At 41.3% G+C, this 24676-nt stretch overlaps 1 protein-coding gene across 10 annotated transcripts in view; it reads left to right on the forward strand.

Annotated features, from left to right (window-relative positions):
- ADHFE1 (alcohol dehydrogenase iron containing 1) overlaps positions 1-24676 on the forward strand; it is a 42409-nt gene that overhangs the window by 8286 nt on the left and 9447 nt on the right. For 4 of the 10 annotated variants that reach the window (XM_082433670.1, XM_082433669.1, XM_082433667.1 and 1 more), the window contains 11 exons: positions 701-747; positions 2052-2105; positions 2510-2664; positions 2811-3007; positions 4730-4807; positions 6067-6172; positions 9476-9628; positions 11439-11537; positions 14162-14240; positions 14412-14508; positions 17501-17658. In XM_082433670.1, the coding sequence (XP_082289796.1) occupies positions 701-747; positions 2052-2105; positions 2510-2664; positions 2811-3007; positions 4730-4807; positions 6067-6172; positions 9476-9628; positions 11439-11537; positions 14162-14240; positions 14412-14508; positions 17501-17658 (1223 nt within the window). The remainder of the gene's footprint in view (positions 1-700; positions 748-2051; positions 2106-2509; positions 2665-2810; positions 3008-4729; positions 4808-6066; positions 6173-9475; positions 9629-11438; positions 11538-14161; positions 14241-14411; positions 14509-17500; positions 17659-24676) is intronic. The other 6 variants (XM_082433675.1, XM_082433674.1, XM_082433673.1 and 3 more) reach the window with 5 other exon arrangements.

The raw sequence follows: 24676 nt of genomic DNA on the forward strand, positions 1-24676 counted from the left end.
AAAAAAAAAAAAAAAAAATGGTAGTAAAAATTGTTCTGTAGACTTTTTTCAATCTTATGACTGGTCAAGACTGATAAAAATAAGTAGATGAAAACAAAGATAAAACCCACTAAGTAGAGCCCTCTTATTGTTCCAATATAACAAAATCATTTTTGCCATAACCTGATATTTTGTAAAGAAATATCAGTTTATAAAAATTTTTAAATTTCCCAAAGAAAACTAAATAGTTTACATGTATAAGCTTGAGAAATATAAATATCTCACTGTGATAAGTACCCCCCATAGAGAAAATCTTAATTTAAATAAATTATCACAGTTGCTATAAGAAATGTAAGCAGGACTCTAATTAATGAATTTACTAATAGTTGTTCTCTAATAATAATTGAATTGAGTCTAGAGGATTTTTTTCTAGTGGATTTTTACACATTATGTTTTCAAAAGTATATTTTAATTTCAACGGAGAAAAGATTTTAAGTAACTTTATTTTCACACGATCTGCATCAAGCTAGCATTACATTCTCTTAAAATTCAGGTTTTAATTTTAATCTAATAGGCAACAATGAAACCTGAAAAATGTATTTTAGGTAAGGCTTCAAGGGAAATGTTTAGATTCACTGCTGAAAATCCAATTCACTATCAAATGACAATATTTTTGCTCTGTTTTTGAGACCTACTCTGATGCTAATTTTTACATTTCTAGCTCCTGGACTTTCACCTTCTGGGAAAACAACAGATTATGCCTTTGAGGTAGATTTAATCATTCATTCTTTCTTTTATGAATGACTTGAAAAAAATACAATCAGAGTATTTTGCTAATGCATTATTATCTCATTTGAATTCTGTTATTAATAGATGTTCCCTAACCTTATTATTTGATCAGCACCTATTCAGCAAAGTACTTTGTCAGGATAATGGAATATAAATCTTCTGATAACACAAGTAATGTGCAGAATACTGTTTTCTGTACAGCCATTAAAATAGAGCAAATTCCCAGTTCTACGAACTCTCCAACTTATATGTTGTATGATAAATCTTCTTTAGTTTTGTAATTATAACAACCCCAAAAGAGGTTCAAATAATCGGTTGAAGCAAGAATAACGGAACAGTTAATTCCGATGAATTTTTATCATACTGTAATTACATAATTATTTGTATAAATCCCTGTCTCCTCCTAGTTCAGGGGTCATAAATTAAAATGTGACCAGAGGCCTGACAGTCATTCCAGGAGCAGGCTGGGGGAGGATGGTGCTGAGTTTGCTAAGAGCACAGGCCCATCTCAAGGGGGGCAGCCTGCCCTCAGCCCCCTGTGATTGCAGCCACACTGGAATGCAGCCCGGTGCTGCCCGCTTATTCAAGAGAGATAGAAATCCAGATGGTCACATTGCTTTTTATTTTTAATTAGATAATAAGAGTTATTATCGAAACCAAGAAAAAAAAAAAGAGAAGAAGAAATTTAAACATAACATCGATCAAACAAAACATGTCTTCAGGCCAAAAGCGACCCATCATGCATTGGTATAAAAGCTCTTCTCTCAGCTGTAAACTTTATGAGGCCATGTTTCTCTTGTTCATAGTTGTGTTACCAGAGCCTAGCACATGCCTGGAACATAGCAGATACTCAGTAGTGTTGGTTGGATGGGAGGATGGATGGATGGATGGATACACGCATGCAAGGGTGGTTGGATAGATGAATGGTTGGAGGAGTGAATGAAGGCACTAAAAATACACAAAGATAACAATATTTATATTGGAAAATAAGAAGGTATTTGTTCATTTACGTGTGGAGGCAAGAAGAGGCAAGCATTTCAAGCTGAGGGAACAATTGAGAGATTACGATATATTTGGGAAAAAATACATAATTCCAGTGTGACTGGAGCCAACGTTTGCTTAAAGAAGTATGATGAGTGTGAGGCCAGATGCGATGACCTAGAAGGCCATGCTGGGGAATACATACTTTATTCTCTAGACAATGGGGAACCATTTCAGGGTTTTAGAAATGAAATGACCAACTCTCTAAACACCCATCACCTAAATCTTTTTTTAATTTTCAGATGGCTGTTTCAAATATTAGATATGGAGCAGGAGTTACAAAGGAAGTGGGCATGGCAAGTATTTAAGATTTCTACAGTCTTCTACTATAAATCTTACATTTATTTTATTTTACTTTATTTTATTTAGGCTTTTCAAAAAACATATTTATTTATTTATTTGGTTGTGCCGGGTCTTAGTTGCAGCATACGGGCTCCTTAGTTGTGGCATGCGAACTCTTAGTTGCAGCATGCATGTGGGATCTAGTTCCCTAACCAGGGATCGAACCCAGGCCCCCTGCATTGGGAGTGCGGAGTCTTATCCACTGCGCCACCAGGGAAGTCCCTGTATATTTTAAAACAAGTACAAGTTGACAGCAGTTGAGTCTTTTGTTTTGGACTCAATGTTAAGTTTGCCAGAAGTATCTATTACATTTCTAGTGTAATCAAACCTAACTTATACATTATTTTTGTTATTGTAGGACCTACAAAACATGGGTGCTAAAAATGTTTGTTTGATGACAGACAAGAACCTCTCCCAACTCCCTCCTGTACAGACAGTGATGGATTCCTTCGTGAAGAATGGCGTAAACTTTAAGGTTTATGATAATGTGAGGGTGGAACCAACTGATAGAAGGTATTCTTTGATTGTCGTTAAATTTACTTTAAGCAGAAGCCAACACATACCAGTGTTGATTGAAACTTGCCCCAGGCCTTATTTAATGGCTCAGCAATTTATTTCTGAAAAACCCGACATATGGCCTTTATTTTCCCTTCTCCAAGCTTCATGGAAGCTATTGAATTTGCCAGAAGGGGAGCTTTTGATGCCTACGTGGCCGTAGGTGGCGGCTCCACCATAGACACCTGCAAAGCCGCTAATCTGTATGCATCCAGCCCTGACTCTGATTTCCTGGACTACGTCAATGCCCCCATCGGGAAGGGAAAGCCTGTGACTGCGCCTCTTAAGCCTCTGATTGCAGGTAAAGACTGTTTGTCTCTTTTATTTTGCAACTGGCAAAAGGCCTCAGGAAAGACACAAGCCAGTAATTTTTGGGTGTATGTTTTCCAAAGTTTCCTGATTTCTTCATTTCCATATAGTACCTTGTTTGGAGATCGAAACAGAGGGCAATTCATTCATGTTTAAAATTCTGATTTTCATTATTGCACAGACAGAGAAAATTTGGGTCAGTAGTAGGAAAGTTTGCAGAGTTAAGCTATGAAGTCACTATGTGGAAGAGAAGGGAAGGTCATCGTCTATAGATTATTAGCTCCTCCTGTGGGCAGGTTTGTCTTCTGAGCCCCTCTCAGTTTTGTCCCACTTTACCAGCCACTGTGGAGTTTAAGGGGAACGTTCCCTTTTATTTTTCTGATGTTGACTCAACCCTTTCTTCCACCTAATGGCTCCTCAGCTGACCTGGGGCTTTGTCTCTGCCCTGGGACATGTGGCCAGCGTGGCCTCGTCACTCTGGGCGACACCCGCTCTGTGGCTGCCCAGGGCACAGACACGCACATCCAAATTAGGATCGCTTGTCTGTTCCACACAGACCTTGGGATCTTTCTGTCTTGTCTTCCCTCCCAATTTATGGCTGTCAGCATATCACTGTCTAAAGTCTTACAGCTAAAATGCACTAGCTGGAAAATATCAGTTTTTTTAAAAAATTTAATTAATTTATTTTTATACCGCAGGTTCTTATTAGTTATCTATTTTATACACATTAGTGTATACATGTCAATCCCAACCTCCCATTTCATCCCACCACCCCCAACCCCAGGAAAATATCAGTTTAAAGTCTTGTCCTCTCTCCTCCCGCTCTCCTACTCCCACTGTGAACAGGCCCTGTGATGGGGCAGGAGTGAGTCGACAGCAGATGAACTGCTTTGACGTGAATGAGTGATCAGCAGGGAGCAGCATAATTGATGTCTGGCAAATGGAACCCTCTGGTGAAACTGTGTCGGCATCACACAGAGGGGTGATTAGTAAAGTTTAGAAACTTGACAGAACTACAAAACCGCAGAGTCCGGCAAAGGCAGAGTGTTACTGTTCTTGCTGCCAAGAGGGAATAAAGATGTCTTTTAGAGACGGCAAATACGAGTTTTCTTCCCAGAGATGCCGAGAGGCCTGCTTTTGAATTCCCAACTGCAGCTGCTTAAGCTCTGACGCTAGAGGAGCCCGAGGCTCCCTGTTAATACAGAAACAGACATCACACATACATCACACATACACATTCAGCACACGTGTGTGTAATACAGGCATGGGCATCATGCATACATATTAGGCATACATACATGTTAGTGCCAATATGGACATCAAACATACATGCTAACAGATACAGGCATCATGCATACATATCAAGTGCGCATACATGTTAGGTTTACATGCATGTTAATGCAGACACAGACATCATACATGCTAAACATGTATGCATATTGATGCAGACACTGCCATCACACACATATGTTAAACACGGATGCCGGCATGTTAATGCCAACACAGGCATCAGACCTGTTACTCACATGTTAATGTAGACACAGTCATACACGTGAAGCATACATGCATGTTAATACAAATACAGACATCAGGTGAGCAAACAAGGGCAGCAAAGCTTTCTCCTCTAACCTTGCTCCTTATTTCCTAAGACTTAATTATCTCCACTGACCTTTATTTAGATGCTTTATTAAAATTGACATTTTTTTTGTTCAAGTCCCAACTACCTCAGGAACTGGGAGTGAAACTACTGGAGTTGCCATTTTTGACTATGAACACTTGAAAGTAAAAACTGGTAAGAACTTTACCCATAAAAAATTTTTTTTAATTCTCTCTCTTACCTTTCAACTAACTCCACCCCCTTTTCTTTAACCCTAATATTTAAAATTCAAGGAGTTACAGAGTTAAGGAAAGGGTATGTACATAGACACATTTTCTTTCTTTTCCCACATACATATAAAAAATATGAAGCAGTCTAATAAACTTGTTTTTGAGAATTACCTACAAAAGCTTATTGAAATGCCATGAATCTTGATTGGCCATTCTTCTGCCCAAGTTAGTGACTATATATCAGTGATAAATGGTTATTCCCTTTCTTAGACATCTTTTTTACATTCTAACTCAATTTCATTGAGGTGTAATTTTTATATAATAAAATGTATACATTTTAAGAGTCTAGTCTGATGAGTTTTGACAAATATATACCACATGTACCCACCACCCCAATCAAGATACAAAACATTCCCACTTCTCCAGAGAGTTCCCTCATGCTCCTTCCCAGTCAATCCCTCCAGCCCCATTCCCAAGTAACCACTATTCTGCTTTCTACCTTCTTTGTCATCTTTATCCTGTCTTCTTCTCTGACTCTCAGCTAATGTGGGGGAAATGTCCCTCTCCTTGAGTCTGGTTCAATATCCTTCTTCCAGGCCTTTGTAGTGGAATAAATTGGCATTGAACTGCACATTTATGGTAACTTCTCTTTTTAAATTACATTATCCTTTGACATTGTTAAAGATAATAATAATAGTAACCAACACTTAAATTTTTTTAAAGACTTTCCCATCATATTATCTAATGTGATCCTTACAACAGCTCTGGGAGGGATGGAGGACCTGTGTTATTAGAGTCTAATCTTACAGAGAACTCAGAAAGGCCCAGGCACGTACCAAAGACATGCAGCAAATCACAGAGCAAGGACCCAAACCAGTGGTTTGCTAGTAAACCAGCTCTCTAGAATTTAATGAGTAAATAAGCCCCGATTTGGAGTGTCTGCGTGGTGTAACTACTCTGCCATAGCAAATGACGTCACTCAATCTGGAGTTGGGAAGAGATGCATATAGTGGCTCTTGTAAACTGCAAGGAGCTTCAGCTGCACCAAAAAACCTGGTTTCTGACTCCAGATCTCTTTCTACTGCTCCTTGCTGCCTCCCTATATGAGAATGAAATCTTATCTCATATTTTAATTTTTTTAGGATAATTTGTTACCCTAAAGTTATTTAATTTTTTAAAAATTGTGTCCGTACCTATAGCCTCTGTTGAAAATCCCTGCCTTAGGTATTGCTTCGCGAGCCATCAAACCCACACTGGGCCTGATTGATCCTCTGCACACCCTGTACATGCCTGAGCGGGTGATCGCCAACAGTGGCTTCGATGTGCTTTGGTAGGTACCCGTGCCACCTGCAGGGGCTCTTTCGGGACTCGGTTGACGGACAGTATTTTACTGCTGAAAGCACTTGTTAAGCACTCATTCACTGTGCTCCACAACAGCGCTGGCTTTGGCTGTCATTATCCCCCTTCCTGAGCGACAAAGCTAAAGCTGTAAAGATGAGGTGAGGTCCGAGGTGAGCCACAAACCTGCTGTTTGGGATGGACCGGCCCAGCCACAGCTGCAGCCACGGGGACACAGGGAGAGGAGCAGCGGCAGCTGGCAGGCAGCATCTCAGACCCACAGCACTGCCTCTGCTGCGCTAACCAGGGGATGCCAGGGCTGCAGCCTCAGGCACACAGCAGGGGCGAGAGCGCCCACTGCCGGAGCTGGAAGGGCTCGCTTGTCGGCACTTCACACGCATCATCACTTCACCACAGCTCTGTGCCACACAGAAAAGAAAACTAGGCTGGAGATGTTGAGCAGCTCACCCAGAGTCACACTACGTGCTCCCCTGGCTTCATCTGCCATGTGCTGATGGCTCCCTCATCAGTGTTTCTGCCACAGGCCTCGCTCCCGAGCTCTGGGCCCTGCGTTCCAGCGGCATCACGGGGACCCACGGGTGCTTTACATTCACCTGGTCCAAAAGACCCTATTCCACCCCTTTGCACATGCACATTTCTTCTCATTTTAACATCTCTGAAATCAAGGCATATCTGTATATCTGTGGCATGGCAGTATGGTTTTCTTCCTCAGTGGTACATTTTTTTTTAATGGTGCATCTTATAAAGCATGGCATCTTGAAGTTGATGAAATCTGACAGTTCTCTCAATCCCCCCACCCCTCACAGCTTCTCCTCCTGGGTCCCTCACCTTACTGCGCAGCAGGACTCAGCATGGACTTCTCCCTCACCTCGTGCCCACACCCAGCCACAGGGCCCCTCTCTTGTCTGACCGAACCTCTCCCATCTGCTCCCGCCTCAGCTCAGGCCTGCCCCAGCTCTTGCCTGGATGGTAATCCAATCTGCTTATCAGTCTCCCTGCTTCCATCCCACAGTCCTTCTGTCTGTCCTCCATGCTGGCCTCAACAAGCTTCCAGAAGGCAATATGACCACCGCGCAAACACACGGGCATTTATACACACACACACACACACACACACACACACACACACACACACACCCTCTACCTTACAAATCTGTCATTGCCTTTCCACACCTACTGTCTGAAAGCCAAAGCCCCTGGAATGTCCCCAGTGCTGAGCGCTTTATCTGCTTGGAGAACTCTTCTTTCACTTTCCACTGGAGCATTCTGTCATTGATGGAGGCTTTGCTGACCCGACCCTCCCCTCCCCTCTCCTTAAGAGCCACTCTGTCCTTTGCTCTTACCCACTGGGGGCCTGTGCATTGCTTTGGAGACACCGCTCTTCACACGCCAGTCTCCCTCACTGCACTGCGGGCTTGGCAAGGACAGGACCATCTTATGCGCTTCTCCATCCCTGCCCCTTGGCACAGGGACTGTCACATCATCGGTACTCAATTAACAACTGTCAAGTGAAGTTCACACAAGCAGGAGGCAGCAGAGTTAGGATTCACATCCAGGTCTACCCAAGTCCATGGTCTGCTTTTCTTACTGCATTACACTGCCCGCCAAGAGACTGGAGAAAACAGTGTCCAATTCCATCCTGGTCAATGTTGTCAGTACTCTGAAGAGTTGTCCTCGAATAACTTGGAAATAAGATTACCCTCCCTAGCTGTGAACTGCATAATAAACATATAACAGACTAAAGCAGTCATGTTTAAATGAATGACTCACAGACCCAAAGACTCTGCTGTCAATAAAAGCGGGGAGTGGGCTCAGAAGAAAGGAGAGTGATGGCAGTGGCCCTTCCAAGGACTGACCACGGGAGAGCGCACGTGGCCCGAGGAGTTTGCCCCTGAGGCCCAGTAGCCTGTTCTGAAGATGGACATACCCATGTATTCAACCTTAGAGGCAGTTCCCCTCGTTAGGGCTCCATGGGCTTTCTGACCATAATTGGGCATCCATAGACTTGCCGACAGAGAGAATGGATGCCTAGAAGACTCAGGTGTCTGTCCCCCTCAGCAGTTATATTTCTTGTTATAAATAGATAATCAGACTTCCAGGTTTTACACATAGTTTCTGTGAGCTCAGCTCAGTGAATATGCCCCTTAAAGACAGATCTGATCTTGCGCCCAGAATCAAGATGCACAGCAGGGCAGAGGTTTAACACTGCACCTTGGTGGACTCATCACCACCCCGTCCACCCCACGTGGACACCTTCTTGCCTTGCCCAGATTTCCTGTTTAGCACCACAAACCCATAGCTTTTGTCCACCAACTAATTCTTTTTGAAGTTCTAATACTTTGTTCAAAAGATGTTATCTGCTTCACACATGCAGAAGAGAGTAAATTCTCCATTCTAAGACTGAAAACTATACCTCATGCACAAAGTAGTTCATGTTATACTGTGTTCCCAACAAATCGTTGATCTAGATGATTGTGTTTATTCTTATCTTCTGCAGTCGATTAGCTAGAATTCGTGGCAGGCCAGTAGGTAAAGGAAGCTCTGATGCTTTATTCTTAAAACAGCCAACCCTGAATTTAGGCCATGTAAGAAGAAAGAATTAGATTTTTTGTTCAGGCCAAGAATTAATAATAATGGTGAATGGTAAGTTTTATAAAGTGCTGGTACTTTACATATGTGAACTTAATTTTCACAGCAGCACCATGAAGAAAGATTTATGATTTATGATTTATCCCCATCTTAGAATCACAGGGAGGATGGTGACTCCCCCCAGGCCCACAGTGGGAAAGTCTGGTGCCAGAATTTACATCTGGGGGGCCGACCCACTGCACTGTACTCTTATAGGAGGCTAGTGTAACTATGACCCTTCTTGGATGGGTAATATGGTGTTTGATCAATGCAAGGTATAAATGGTAAATATACTTTAGAAGGAAGTCATTTTTCAGATTCAGTGCTTTTCTTCATGACTTAAATGTTTAAAAATTCAACATAATAAAGATGTACTGGCACTAGAAAGGAACCATATGTAATCTTATACATACTGGTCAAAAACACTGTAGTGCTGTTAATGTCAACTTCACTGTGTTAATTTCTATAATAAGCAATGACTGTCGCGGACAAGAGGCTGATTAGTGAGATGAGTTGTGATTATCAGCACTACAAAGCGTATCCACAGGGGAGTGAGTACCGAGCGTTCTGAGACAGTTTGTGATCTGAATGGAGCAAAGGAGGAAAAGGATGCTTTCAACTGTGTATTTTAAATATTCCTTGTTAGTCATGCCCTGGAGTCCTACACTGCCCTCCCGTACCACATGCGGAGCCCCTGCCCTGCAAATCCCATCACTCGGCCAGCCTACCAGGGCAGCAACCCCATCAGTGACATTTGGGCAGTCCACGCACTGAGGATCGTTGCTAAGTATCTGAAGAGGTATGTCGCCCAGAGGGGACGGAAACAGAACAGAAAAACCACTTTCCACCTTCACGTGAAATGTGGCGCACCAGATCCTGAAATGTCCTGAGCAAGCCTGCTCACCAAAAAAATCAGTCACTGTACATACAGAAGCACCAGAGACCAGCAACCTCTGGAGGGAGCCCCATGAGGACAGATGAAAACTGGATCCTTTGATCTGAAAAGGCAAAGATCATGAGGGGACAACATAGGAGCCCCTAATTTATGAAGGATGCAGGTAGAAGGTTTATTCATCAAAGCCTCAAAACCAAACCTGGGGGAGGGGAGATGTCCTTTGAGATCTGGCTACCAAGGGCAGAAATGAGAACCACGAGACAGATGTTGGCCCTGCCCCATCAGGCCCTGTCCAGAGGCACACGGGGTCGACCCATGAGCAAACGCACATGAACTCAATTTAAGAAATAAATGTGTAGAGACGTCTGTCCTGGGAGATATGAAAGCCTTCCTAAAAAGATTCCTAAAAGGTTTGGAAAGATTTATGCATGAAATAGCCATAATAGACTCTTGAGAGAGAGCAAAGATATACTTAGAGATGAAAACTGATCCCTGAGACATTAAGACTTGTGCAAAGTCGAACTGCCCTTTGTATTTATACACAACGGAGGGCAAGAACAGGGCAGGTTAGGACTAGATGTGAGCGCGGTGCCTCCTCCGGCCTGGAGGGAGAGGGGCCTAGGACAGCATTTTGTAGTAGAGGTAGGGGAGGGACACAGACCTCTCTCCAGCTCGGAGCCCAGCAGGGAGGATTTGTCTGGGTAGAAGCAGATGCAGATGATGGCCAGCCAGCTGTCTGACGGGGACACAAGGCTTGGCATGGCAGCTGTGGGAGGTGAGGGGGCGAAATGGACAGAAGAGAGGCTGAAGCTCCATCACCTGCTATCTCACCTTGGTATTTGGGAATAAGGAACGAACACTGGGTTTTGGAAAGAGACACAAGTGCCTAACTATTCCAGATGAAAGGAGGAAAAAGGCTGTGGCACTTGTATTTCATAGCAAGAACCCTTACCCCAGGCAGGATCACAAAAAGTCACGTGGGAAGGGGTGCCCTTGGCTGTCTCAGGGTTCCTCCCTGGGACAGGGTTTCCAAGCCCAGGAGCAGGAAGGCTGAGCTGCATCTGAAAGGGGCCTTTGAGAATTTGCTTTTCCAAAGTGGCACTGAGGAGGGATGGAGCAAGTAAAGGCTTGTCCTACAGTAACATCCCACTTCTTCCACAGTAATAAGTATTAAAATAACATGTGCGATTTCCACAGATACCAAAAGAGGTCTCCAGTGGGTCCGATTTTGGGTGGTGTCACAGAGAGAAAGATGTCTGGGCGGCTCATTTGGCCAGTAAGTAGCCCCAGGCGACAGGAACTCACTTCAGCAAACCAGCCTGGGCCCTGTGCCTTCTGAATATGTGTTTACTCTGAGTCCACTCACAGCCCCAGTCAAGGTCATTGACAAGTGAAGAAGAAGAATGAGTCTCAGGGCACTTTTCTTGAGCAGATTTCATAGTCCAAGGGTCAGTGCTTTCTTCCCCTGGCACTTTTATCACATGAGCAGCCTGACAGCATATTTATTATGCCTTTGCTCAAACTGTTGACGAGAAAATATGTTTCCCTTTGGTTTTCATCTAGAAGACAAGGTGTCAACTGAATAACTTGCCTAATTTTTCTTCCTATCGAGTAGCATTTCTTTTTTTTCCAGATCTTTCCCTAAGGCGGCTCTTTATTCACTAGGAAATGCCAATGTAGATGTGTTATTGTTAGGTATTTATATCATCCACAGGGCTGTCAGAAATCCTGATGATCTTGAAGCGAGGTCTAATATGCACTTGGCAAGTGCTTTTGCTGGCATTGGCTTTGGAAATGCTGGTGTTCATCTGTGGTGAGCAAATTTGAGATTTTATTTCTTCACCTAAGCTATTGCCCTTAAATTTTTTAAATGTTTATAATTTAGGACATGTGGTAAGATTTTAAATATGCTATAGAAAGAAGATATTTAACTTAGTGTCCCATAATATTTTCTTAATTCAAATGCAGTTTATCGGGTCATAGATTTTTTTCTTTTTGGTAACAGCTTTTTTGAGCTATTATTCACATACTATATAATTCACCCATTTAAAACTTTCAGTGGTTTTTAGTATATTCACAAAGTTGTGCTACCATTACCACAATCAATTTAGAACATTTTATCACCTTAAAAAGAAATCCTGTCCCCCTTAGCTGTCGCCCACCAATCCTCCTATACCCCCAGGTCTTAAACTACTACTAATCTACTTTCTGTCTCTATGGATTTGCAAATTCCAGACATTTCATATAAATGGAATCATATCATATGTGATCTTTTGTGCCTGGCTTCTTTCACTTAGCATCATGTTTCCATGGTTCATCCCATGCACATATTAGTACTTCTTTCCTTTTTATTGCCAAGCAATTTTCCATTGCACCGATATACCACATTTGATTTATTCATTCATCAGATGATGGACATTTGTGTTGTGTCCACTTTTTTGGCTACTATGAATATTGCTGCTTGAATAATCATGTACAAGTTTACCTGGTGGACATATGTTTTTATTTCTCTTGAGTATATACCTAGGAGTGGAATTGCTGGGTCATATGGTAACTCTGTTTAAATTCTGAGGCACTGCCAGGCTGTCTTCCACAGCGGCTGCACCATTTTACATTCCCACCAACAGTGGATGAGGGTTCTGATTTCTCCACATCTTCATCATGTGTCATGGGTTTTTAAAACGTCAAACGCAGGATTTTTTTTCTCCTAATCTCTCTCAAAAAGAAGGGGATTAGAATATTTGTCAATAGCCAGAATTAGTCTTTTGGTCAGAAGTTTATTGGTATGTTGCCTTAAACTTGAAAACCAGTGAACACGGAGAATTAAGAATTGGCCTTTGCTAGGGGAGCGCAATGAAATGTTCACCCTCAAATTCTGCTGCTGAGAGGAGCATAGATGGGTACCACCTTTCTAAGAAGCAACTGAACAAAATCTGCCCAGAGCTTGGAAAATGTTTATACCCTTTGCCCCACTGATGTTACTTCTAGAAATGTAGCCTAAAGAAATAATCATGATATGATCAAAGAACATCCTTATAAGGATATTCACCTAAAAGTTATTTATAACTGAAACATTTAGGAACAACCTAAATTCCCAACAGTTTGGGAATGGTTAACTGAAGTTTAGTACTCAAAGAATAAAATATCTATTAAAATAATATTTTAGAAGAATAGAAAATGATATGGGGAAATGTTTATAAAGAATATTAAGTAACAAAAGCAATGTCAAAAACAGTGCACAATACGATCATAAATTAAACATATGCGTAAGAAGACTAGAAGGAAAATTCTATAATGGTTATCTTGAGGAAATAGGATTATGGATCATTTTTCTTTTTTACAAAGAATATATATAACTGTTAAAAGAAATCAAACTAAAATATTGGCTATTGTTAGAAAGGTACTTTGAAAGTTACATGAACCCTTTCACATCACGGAAGCATGCTAAGCAATATTTTTCTGAATACTATGAAGCCCGAAAACAGTAAAGCACGTCCCTAAGTATCCAACAACTCAGAGAACCGATAGCTTCTGATCTGCCTCGTGAGAGATGACAGGCATGGGGCACCTTTTTTTGGATAATCATACAATTCACCAAAATACTTCATCTGTCTATGAAATGTAAATCTTTTAGCAAATAAAAACAAAGTCATCCAATAACCCACATTAATAGACTTACAGACCATTTTACTATTGTAAAACATTTCTTTTTCAATATATTAACTGTAAATATATTAACTTGTCACAATGTGTATCTTCTGGGTCATCTAGTAAATTATCCTATTGTCCTATTTGTTCACTAAGAATTCGAGAGGATAAAGAGTTTTCCCATTAAAACATACCAAAAAATCCCCACAAATAAAAATGAAAATGCCTTTTCTGCATAGCCTTTCAGGCTGAAACAATCACATATGATTCAACTCCCAGTAGTATGTAGCATTTAAAAGAAGGTATCAATCATTGGCAAGACAGATCACTGGCGGAACAAGCTTGCATGTTGAGTGCAGTACATCTTGGCTCATAAAATTCCCACCGACATCTTCAGTTTGTGAAGGAACACACTGCCAAGGCAGTGCAGAGTAAGATAGAAAATGCATACCCTGAAGATTATTAAAGAAACTTCCAAGTGAATTCTTGATTTCTTCAAGATCATAAGCTTAACCAATGTGCTTGGCCAGCAACTTAAGCATCAATACTTTTTAACGGCATACAATTCTATGAGCATTTGAATTTTAACATTTCAGAAGTTTTGTGAATGAAAACACCAAGTATCAACTGCATAATAATATATCCTCATAGGAATCAAAGAAAACAGAATGTTTAACTTTGTGGGTTAATAATATTGTCAAGAGACTGTGAGGGGCTCTCCCATAGAGTATTGTTAACTTGAATTTCTGATATCTGTATGTCAACATAAGGACTTTCTTTCTTTTCTAGCCATGGAATGTCTTACCCAATTTCAGGCTTAGTGAAGACATATAAAGCAAAGGATTATAATGTGGATCACCCACTGGTGGTAAAATCATAATAAATTCTTTAATTTAGTCTTAGATTCCTCTCAATTGCCATAAATGTATCTGTCAATTCTTGATTGCTTGGAGTACAAGGTAAAGTAATTTAATATCTAGAATACGCATGTTGAAGACTGACTTTGCCACGTTGGTCACCATGTTTCCTTTCTCCCCAGCCTCATGGCCTTTCTGTGGTACTCACCTCCCCAGCAGTGTTCACTTTCACGGCACAGATGTCTCCTGAGCACCACCTGGAGATGGCAGAAATATTGGGTATGAACTGTTAATCATCAATCTGTGACCCACATATGTGGAGCATTTGCTAGGATGCTTCTGAAGATAAACCATAAAGAATAATACCAAAAAATATTGCTTGGGATAATTTAATAACAAAATGTCAGTGACCTGCCCAAATTCCTATCTAGCACTAAAATTCTGTAATTTTGTGTTTCTAAGAGTCTATTAGCAATGAAATGGAACCAAGTACTGCTTACATTAAGTTTACAGTAATAATATTTCCACTGTTTTCGTCCCCAAGGAAAGTGAAACTGTTTATATACTATTCATGTTATATATGGTTTTTGTTTTGTTTAATAGGAACTAAAAATGAATCTAAATCAGGAAGTAACAGTAAATTCCCAGTTATAGAGAACCTAAACAACTAGAAACTTTATAAAAAGTTCCCCAAAGAAGAATTTGTTTGCTGTTCTGTAGGATAAATAATGTCTATAATAATATACCCACAGTGCCTTTTAAATCTTACAAGAAATACAGTTACATTTAGGATCGCTTTAGTGTTAAGTAAAATATTGGTATTTTTCTAATACAAGAATTCTTTTAGGTAAACTTAAGTATTCAATTAACTTTTAAAACATCTATTCCCCTACGTGTTTTAGAAAGGGAAAAGCTAAAAAGAAAACCACATTATGCTCCTCTAGCTCGAGCCGTTGGAGAGATTAGTTCCAAGAAGGTAGGAACGACACAGATATCCTTCCGAATGTGCTGCTTCACCTCCACCCCCCACTGCTAGATTTCCCGGCATGTGCTGCCAGAAACATGGGGCCTACTTTTCCAAGGATCTTGTATCCCTTTTCCCTTTCGGACTGGGGATACTGTTCAGCTCTATGTTGGGACTCAGATCCTTCGTAAATATGTAAACAGTGTAAACAGGCAGGAGCCCAAATAGTACGCTAGATGTATGGTAAACGGGAAAATTTTAGAGAGCCTAAACCTAACATTCCAGGCCACCAACAAAACTACTGAGAAAGCAAGGCCTCTATTAGACAAAACCCAGGCCAGAGGAACTACCGATACCTTCCTCTTGCAAAGGAATTTTTGGTTAATATTATTCCATATTTAGCCATTAAATATTTTTGTTTTAATTTTTACTGGAGTATAGTTGATTTACAATGTTGTGTTAGTTTCAGGTGTACAGCAAAGTGAATCAGTTATACATACACATATATCCACTCTCTTTTAGATTCTTTTCTCATTTAGGTCATTACAGAGTACTGAGTAGAGTTCCCTGTGCTATACAGTAAGTAGGTCCTTATTAGTTATCCATTTTATATACAGTAGTGTGTATATGTCAGTCCCAATCTCCCAATTTATCCCTCCCCCACCTTATCCCCTGAAAACCGTAAGTTTGTTTTCTACATCTGTAACTCTATTTCTGTTTTGTAGATTAGTTCATTTGTACCCTTTTTTTATATTCCACATATAAGCGATATCATATATTTGTCTTTCTCTGACTTACTTCACTCAGTATGACAATCTCTAGGTCCATCCAAGTTGCTGCAAATGGCATTAAATATTTTGATTCCCTATGTAATCTCAGATTGTCTTAGCTTTATACCAATGTATTCTCTTTCCTACCTTCTCTTTTTTTCTAAAACACTTCATAGGAAAACCTGGAGCTTTGGATGGCAGCAATCCCGGGAACATAAGAACCTCATAAACCCCGTATCATGTGTTACCCTCCACTTAATCCATATTTGAGCTGCTGCTGTGTAATACAGACTGGTCTTGTTGGGCAAGTTTTACCTTCCATCCAGCTGCTCTCCCAACTAGCTCTGTATCTGGTTCTATTTATACCTTTTCCTGGATAACATAAACAGGTCTCTGTCGGAGAACAGAAAGGCTAAAACTGATTTAATAAAATACTTCAGTATGGAGTGAACCATACCTTCTAGTCTCTTTTTGACTTATACAGAGAAAGTGGACTTGGACCACAGCATGAGGCATTTTGGATAATAAATAAATAATGCTACCTTCTGTTTACAGATTGCGGCACGTCCCGGCCATGAATGTGTTCGACCAGAATAGATGGGGGCGTGGGGCATGGGTGCTGAGGGTTTGGGATTGATTCCCTTCATCTGGGAACTTTCACTGCCACCCTGCCTGAGGGCAGAACCCCCTGGCTCTTCCAGATTGACTTCTCTATGCTTTTGTGTATTAATTAGTAATTATGTCCAAATTCTGCCCTTAAAAATCTCCGATCCCTGGCAACCTTCTTCCTCATTCATCGATATCATTATTATCTACATGTTAAATACTGCTTTCTAAGAGTCTCCTTATTCTTAATTCTGCCTGACAGGTTGTATAATATATATTTAGAGGGACCTGCCCTTTGGCAACAGAGTCCAAAAAAGTTTTCTAGCTAGAGAGAGGAAATATACTCCTTCCTTGGCCACGCCTAATCCATTTTTGTCATTTTCCTCCTTTTTGGCAGTTAATGTTGGAGTTCTTTGAACTTCTGTAGATCCTTGTCTCACAAAGTGTTTGCAAAGGGTTTGTCTTCTTCTCCTAAGCTGTCGCCTTGAGAAAGGACACTGAATGTGTAGACCTCTAGATGTCAGCAAATTCCAAGCCTTGAAAGTTACATAAGCTGTGTTTTCTCCTACAGATGCTCATTCCTCCTCATCCAAACACCAGCCTTCTTTCTTGGTCTCCTTCCTGTGCCTCTTTTCTGGGCCGTTTCTCTTCTTCCCACCACACAGAGGGCGAGCAGCCCACTGGAAATGTGAGAGCCAAGCTAGCCCCCCTCCCCGCTCTCCGACTTCTCTATGGAGGCTCTGGGGGCTCCCAGGCTGGCCTGTCTTCTGCGGGGCTGACAGCTGAGCCGGCCTCCCGGCTGGGGGCACAGCGGTGCCCTTGTCCTCAGTGTGAGGGGCCGGCAGTAGGTTATGTATTCAGCTATCTTGTGACTGAATCACACCCAGGGCCAGCTTCCTCCTCTCTACAGTCAGTGCTTTGTGTCTTCCAGGAGCCGACACCCGCACTGCCAGGGTCCCAGATGCTGGGCCTATTTTGGCAGACACGCTGCGGAAATTCTTATTCGATCTGGATGTGGATGATGGCCTAGCTGCCATTGGCTACTCCAAAGCTGATATCCCCGCATTAGTGAAAGGAACACTGCCCCAGGTAAGAGACGCAGCCCATCCTCGCTGCCTTCTAAGAAGCACCAGGCTCCAGGAGAGACACGGTCCATTTGGGGCATCTTAGGGAAGGAGGTGACAACCCAGGTCTCCCCCCACCAGGCAGCAGCTCTCCCCTTCCTCAGGGGGAAGGGGCCAAGTCTCCCTCGCCTTTATATTCTTCCATTAAACTGTGGCTTACGTGAAGCTTTGATGATGTAATGAAAGGATCCTTTATAAAAATGTAAGGCAAAAACAACCAAGTTTATCTTGAGTATAGCAGAATTTCCCTTTTCTCCATTTCTGCTCTTTTAAGAGTCCCCTATAAAACTATGTGAAGCTCTTCCAAAAGGGCCACTAATATTATTTTCCATTATAAAGAGTTACAAATTCTACTATTTTGTGAAGAATAGACATGGCTTTTAAATTAAGATGATTACAAAATCACTTTTTAAACATATTTGGGAGATTATATATTTTATACATATACATATGTATACTTATTTGTGTCACTTTGAGTCTTATTTCATTTATTTATATGCTCCTAAAGAATTTAAACTGAAAAAAAAAAAAGAATTTAAACTGAGCAGCTATCATTTATATGGTAGAATTATAGTAGATGTAAAGTTTCCCCTCTCAAGGTTCTCATGAAAAGAGTTTATGCCCCATTGGACCTCTCTTCCATTTAGGATGAGATACCCTTGTGTTATAGCACCAGAGCCTAATAGGCCAAGACCCTGTTTGTTGTAATTCACCACAAAACAGAGAGCTCAGAGCCAGGAGATGACACCATGCTCACCAGGCCCAGAGCACTCACTAACTCCTCCTGTCCAAAATGCGAAAGGCAAGGGTCACTTAAACACTATGAGGATATTCGGAAAAGACAAAAACTCTAATTTGAAAAGATACGTGCAATGCTCATAGCAGCGCTATTCACAATAGCCAAGACGTGGAAGCAAACCAAGTGCCCATCAACAGGTGACTGGCTTCAGAAGATGTGGTATATATACAATGGAATATTACTCGGCCATAAAAAAGAATGAAATATTGTCATTTGCAGCAATGTGGATGGACCTAGAGAATATCATACTAAGTGAAGTAAGACAGAGAAAGACAGATATATGATATCACTTATATGTGGAATCTAGAAAACATTACAAATGAGTCTATATACAAAACAGAAATAGACTCACAGACATAGAAAACAAACTTATGGTTACCAAAGGGCAAAGGCAAGGGGGGAGGGATAAATTAGGAGTATGGGATTAACAGATACTAACTACTCTATATAAAACAGATAAGCAATAAGGATTTACTGTATAGCACAGAAAACTATATTCAATATCTTGTAATAACCTATAATGGAAAATTATCTGAAAAAAAGTACATATATATAACTGAATCACTTTGCTATACACCTGAAACTAACACAATATTGTAAATCAACTACACTTTTTAATTAATTAATTAATTTATTTATTTATTTACTTGGCTGTGTTGGGTCTTCGTTGCTGCGCGCGGGCTTTCTGTAGTTGTGGCGAGCGGGGGCTACTCTTCATTGCGGTGCGTGGGCTTCTCATTGTGGTGGCCTCTCTTGTTGCAGAGCACGGGCTCTAGAGCGCAGGCTCAGGAGTTGTGGCGCATGGGCTTAGGTGCTCCACGGCATGTGGGATCTTCCCGGACCAGGGCTCGAACCCGTGTCCCCTGCACTGGCGGGCAAATTCTTAACCACTGTGCCACCAGGGAAGCCCTATACTTCTATTTTTAAAAAAAACAACAAACAAACACTATGAGGATAAGGCAATTCTCCCCAAAATTAAGGCATTCATGTATCTATCCCTGACATTGGAACAGAGTTAACAGCTAGAATATCCACTCACACAGCATCCTGCTTACCACAAGTGGCAGTGCTTTTCCCTCAGCCCACTTCAGTTAAGCAAAGGCCTCAAACTGGCTTCTTCCCCACTTAGCAAGTACTTAGAATGTTGAAGACCTCACCACTCACATAAGATAATATTTGTGTGGATTGGGTTCACAGACTTATCTGTCCATAGGAGCAAGGTAAATAATAGCAATGAACAAAGTAATTTAAGGCACTAGGGAATGGTGGGGACTTTGGTGAACTGGAAAGCACGTGACCCATCTCATTAGGTGAGCAGCTTTTCAGCTACCATTTATTATCACCAAGCATAAATTCAGTTCCCAGTGTTGGTAGAACTTGCATTTTTAAGAAAAATCAGCAATTGGGATGTTTGTGTTGAATTCCCTGATTTCCCAATGTACAAACAAAACATGGCCCATGGGCCACCAGTTTCCCTGATTTAGGGTCAGGCCCAGTGGGCTCAGTTGCATCCAAAAACATAAATGAATGAGAAAAAGAGGAGTCTCAAAGTACAGCAGAGACACTAGTTCTAACCCACAGTCCTAACCTGTAAGTTGAAGGGACTAAATAAAAAGTATGACCATCACAATCATTTTTTCCAAACCTATTAAAGTTCCATGAAGGTAGGAGCCTGTCTGGTTTGCTCATCTATCTTCTATAGCACCTAACCCGGGCTAGTGAACATTTAAAGGAGCACATTCCTGCAACCCTCTCCTCTTAAATCTTCTGTCCTTGTTTTTGAGCAATTTCCTTAGACTTAATAGGACCCAGCCAATGAAAAGGCGCCATGAAAGCCTGTCCAGGAATACCAGAGACCAAGTGGTCACCACGATTTTGATGTAGCCTCTGGCTCTTATAGCATGGTCCCAGCAAGAGTGTCCACTCTTCAGGGGGTCCTCTGAAAAGTTCTGCTTGTTTATCCCAGGAAAATGTTCAGGCATATGTGTTTATCAACCTCCAAGAATGGTATTCATGAGTTTCAGATAAAACTGGATGATATTCTTGGCCATTTAATTGCTGTGGCAATGCATCTTCCAGCCATCAGCACACACTGGCAGGTGTGGACGGTTTTAATTCTACTGTACTCAGGCTTCCACTTTCAAAAGCTGTTCCAAACAGCAACAGATCCAGAGTAACACTTGAGACCATCCTCTAAAATAGCAAGTTAATTAGGTATCATTCTGAATGCCTCAGTGCACATGTCATACTGGGAAATCACAGATAGCAGAACCTTAATTAGACAAAACTAATTTCTTAGTTTCACAAAGGATGCAAGGTAAATTGAATCTTTCTAAACAAGTCATGTCTATAAAGTAGGAAACCAGGATTTCCTCAAGCTATGTTCATAAAGCAGCCCCAAGGTGGATGCTGCCTTTTTTTCCTTTGATCATGTTTTCACGATTAGGAGAAACACAGTTAATTTTAATTCACTGGCACTAGTTCAGTTTTGAAGTCAATATGACAGATTTATATGCATATATGGGGAAGGGGGGAATATTCATAGGACTTTAGAAGGAATACTGGAAATAAGCTTGCCTGTTTTGCAGTTGAACTACTGTTGGGTTTTTGTTTAGTTTTTTGTTTTTTTTTTTTTTAGTGAACATTTTACAGGAATGCTATGGCAACTTCAGAATTTTACACATGCAGCAGACAAATCTTCACTTATTAGTATTACAGGATTTAAGGTAGTGAGAGGGATATATTCTTCCTGCAAAGAACATCACCAGAAAGGATATTTCATGCAGTCAACATTTGATAAAGCTTCTTTTATGTTCAGCAAAGAGGGATCGGTTTTCTCTGGAACAAGCAGGCCAGTATTCTTAACCAAACACCACAGCCCATACTGGTGGCAGCAAATAGCAGCCCTGTGTACAGAGGTTTCCAACTGCCATAGCCGCGCTGCTCGGGGAGCAGGCAAGAATAAATTAATCTTCCAAGCTGGATTTCTGAAACCTCTGGCAAGAAACATTTACATTTCCCATCAAAACATTTCATTACCGAGGAGAGCTGTCTACCAAAATGAGCACTTCCACTCCCTGGCAGACAGGACCGCTGAAATGTTATTTTATGAATGTGCTAAAAGTAGTAGTCTGAATTTATTTCAGTGCCCATGTTAATCAGTTGTCCTTCGGTCTTACGTGTCTATAAATAATAGCACAGTGCGGAACACATCTGAATCCTGAGAGGTTGGCTTTTATATGGCACAAGTGATACGTGCAAGGATATATCACAAACTTTACGTCCTTGCCCCTGTTGAACCAATCGTTGGGGGTTAGAAATGTGAAAGAGAAACTCACCTCAGCTTGGCCTGAGCTGAGAGTCCTGAACTACTTCACGCAAGATGAACAGGGTTGTTTTAAGTGCGCTTGAGCTCATCAGATAAGACTCTCTGCCATTATAAACAGAATAATGTGGCAACTTCGGCCATAGCAAATACCAAACTTCTGTTCTGGACCCTGCCACAAATGTGTGCCTAAGTCACCGTGAACAAGTCTCTGCCTTGCTATGGATTTTCACAATTCTTTAGGGTCTCTACAAGATGTGCTGGGATATGAAGCTTTACCTTGGCTTCACCCACACTCTTCAGCATTGTCCCCCATCCTTCTCCCATCTGTCCATCCATTCTTTTTTTTTAAGTTGTGGTAAAACATACCTGACATAAAATTTACTATTTTAATCATTTTTAAGTGTACAACTCAGTGCCATTGAGTACATTTTACAGGGTTGTGCAACCATCATTACTATTCATTTTCAGAACTTTTAAATCATCGCAAAAAGAAGCCCTGCTCTATTGCTAAATGGTAAACAGTAACTCCCCACTCTCCTCTTCCCCCAGCCTCTGGTAACCTCTATTCTACTTTGTATCACTGTGAATTTGCCTATTCTAGGTACTTCATGTAAGTGGAATCATACAATATTTGTCCTTTTGTGTCTTCAGTTTGCATAATGTCCTAATAAATGTGTCAGAATTTCATTCCTTATTATGGCTGAATAACATTTCATTGTATGGATAGGCCACATTTTGTTCATCCATTCATCTGCAGATGGACACTTGGGTTGTTTCCACCCTTTGGCTATTGTGAATAGTGCTGCTGTGAACATCAATGTACAAGTATCTGTTTTAGTCCTTGCTTTCATTTCATTGGGGTATATACCTAAGGAATAGAATTGCTGGATCACAGGGTAGTTCTGTGATCACAGAACTTTAACTTTAACATTAACTTTTTGACAAACTGTCAAACTATTCTCCATAGTGGATGCACCATTTTACATTCCCACCAACAATGCACTAGGGTTCCAATTTCTCCACATCTTCACCAACACTTGTTATTTTCCATTTTTTGGATAGCCATTCTAATAGGTGTGAAGTGGTAACTCGTGGTTTTAACTTGCACTTTCCTAATGACTAATGACATTGAGCATCTTTTCACATGCTTATTAGCTATTTATATATCTTTTTTGAAGAAATATCTGTTCAAGCCCTTTGCCTATTTCTGAGTTGAGTTGCTTGGGGTTTTTTGTTATTTAGTTGTAGCAATTATTTGTATATTTTGGATATTAATCCCTTATCAGATATATGATTTGCAAATATTTTCTCCCATTCTATGAGTTGGCTTTTCACTCTCTTAGTAGTGTTCCTTGATGCATAAAAGTTTTTAATTTTGATGTAGTCCAGTTTATCTATTTTTTCTTTTGTTGCCTGTGTTCTGGTGTCATATCCAAGAAATCACTGCCAAACCCAAAGTCATGAATATTTTCCCATTTTCTTCTAAGAGTTTTAAGGTTTTAGCTCTTACATTTAGGTCTTTACATTTAGGTGCGTTTAAAGTTAATTTTTGTATACATCCTTCCTTCTTTTTATTCTTCCTTTTACCTGACGAATACTTATTGATGTCTTACTATATACCATGAATTGTATGTGACACAGTTTAGAAAATAAAGTCCCTTCCCTCCCTCGTGCAGCTTATGTTCTAGTAAGGAAGACAGACAATGGTCATCTAATCAAATCTACAAATAAGATACAAATAAAATCATTTCAGGGGCTTCCCTGGTGGCGCAGTGGTTGAGAATCTGCCTGCTAATGCAGGGGACACGGGTTCGAGCCCTGGTCTGGGAAGATCCCACATGCCGCGGAGCAACTAGGCCCGTGAGCCACAACTACTGAGCCTGAGCGTCTGGAGCCTGTGCTCCGCAACAAGAGAGGCCGCGATAGTGAGAGGCCCGCGCATCGCGATGAAGAGTGGCCCCCGCTTGCCGCAACTAGAGAAAGCCCTCGCACAGAAACGAAGACCCAAAACACAGCCAAAAAAAAAAAAAAAAAAACTCGTTTCAGATAATGATTAGTGGTCTGAAGGAAACCTGGGTGATGAGATAGTGATTTCACACGGGACAGTGTGGCGGGAACTCCAGCGAGTGTGGTCAGAGAAGGCCTCTGATTGGAGGTGGAGGCAGCCAGGTGAAGATCTGGGAGAAGCATTCCAGGCAGAGGGGAAAGGCCCTCAGATAGGGTGAAGATTCGCATTTTCATGGGACTGAAGGGGGACCATGGGTCTAAATGAGATGAGCGGGTGGGAGAAGAGTCAGAGCTGGGGTTAGAGGACATGGTTTTGTTCTAATTGCAGTGGGACGTCATCAGAGGGTGTTAAGCAAGGGAATGGTGTGATCAAGCTTGCAATGCGGAAAAATCACTCTGGCTGCTGTGGGGAGAATGACCTCTAGGGGGTGAGAGTGGAGCGAAAGTGGAAACAACTCTAAGAGGCCTTTCAAGTAGGACAGGAGCATGAAGTCACTACGACAGGTTGTGATGGATCGGGAGGTGAGAAGTGGTCAGATTTGGGATTTAATTTGCAGGTGGATCCGACAGACTTGCTGATGGATTGAACTTGTAGGGAAGGGAAAGAGGAATCCAGGATGACTCCTAGGTTTTTCCCTGAGTGACTGGGTGACATTTCTGAGAGAAGGAAAAATGGAAGGTGGGGGAGTCGGAGTCCTATCTCATATGTGTGAATCTTGAGATGCCAGTATCCCCCCTCCCATCATCTTTATTAATCCAACCAGTAACTACTGAGCACCTGTTTGCCATGTGGGGCGCTGGGCACAGCCCTGCCCCGTGGAGCTTCGCTCTCCTACCAAGTGTTGTCCC

This window comes from Balaenoptera physalus, assembly GCF_965194825.1.
Source record: "Balaenoptera physalus genome assembly, chromosome: 17".
Lineage (NCBI taxonomy): Eukaryota > Metazoa > Chordata > Mammalia > Artiodactyla > Balaenopteridae > Balaenoptera > Balaenoptera physalus.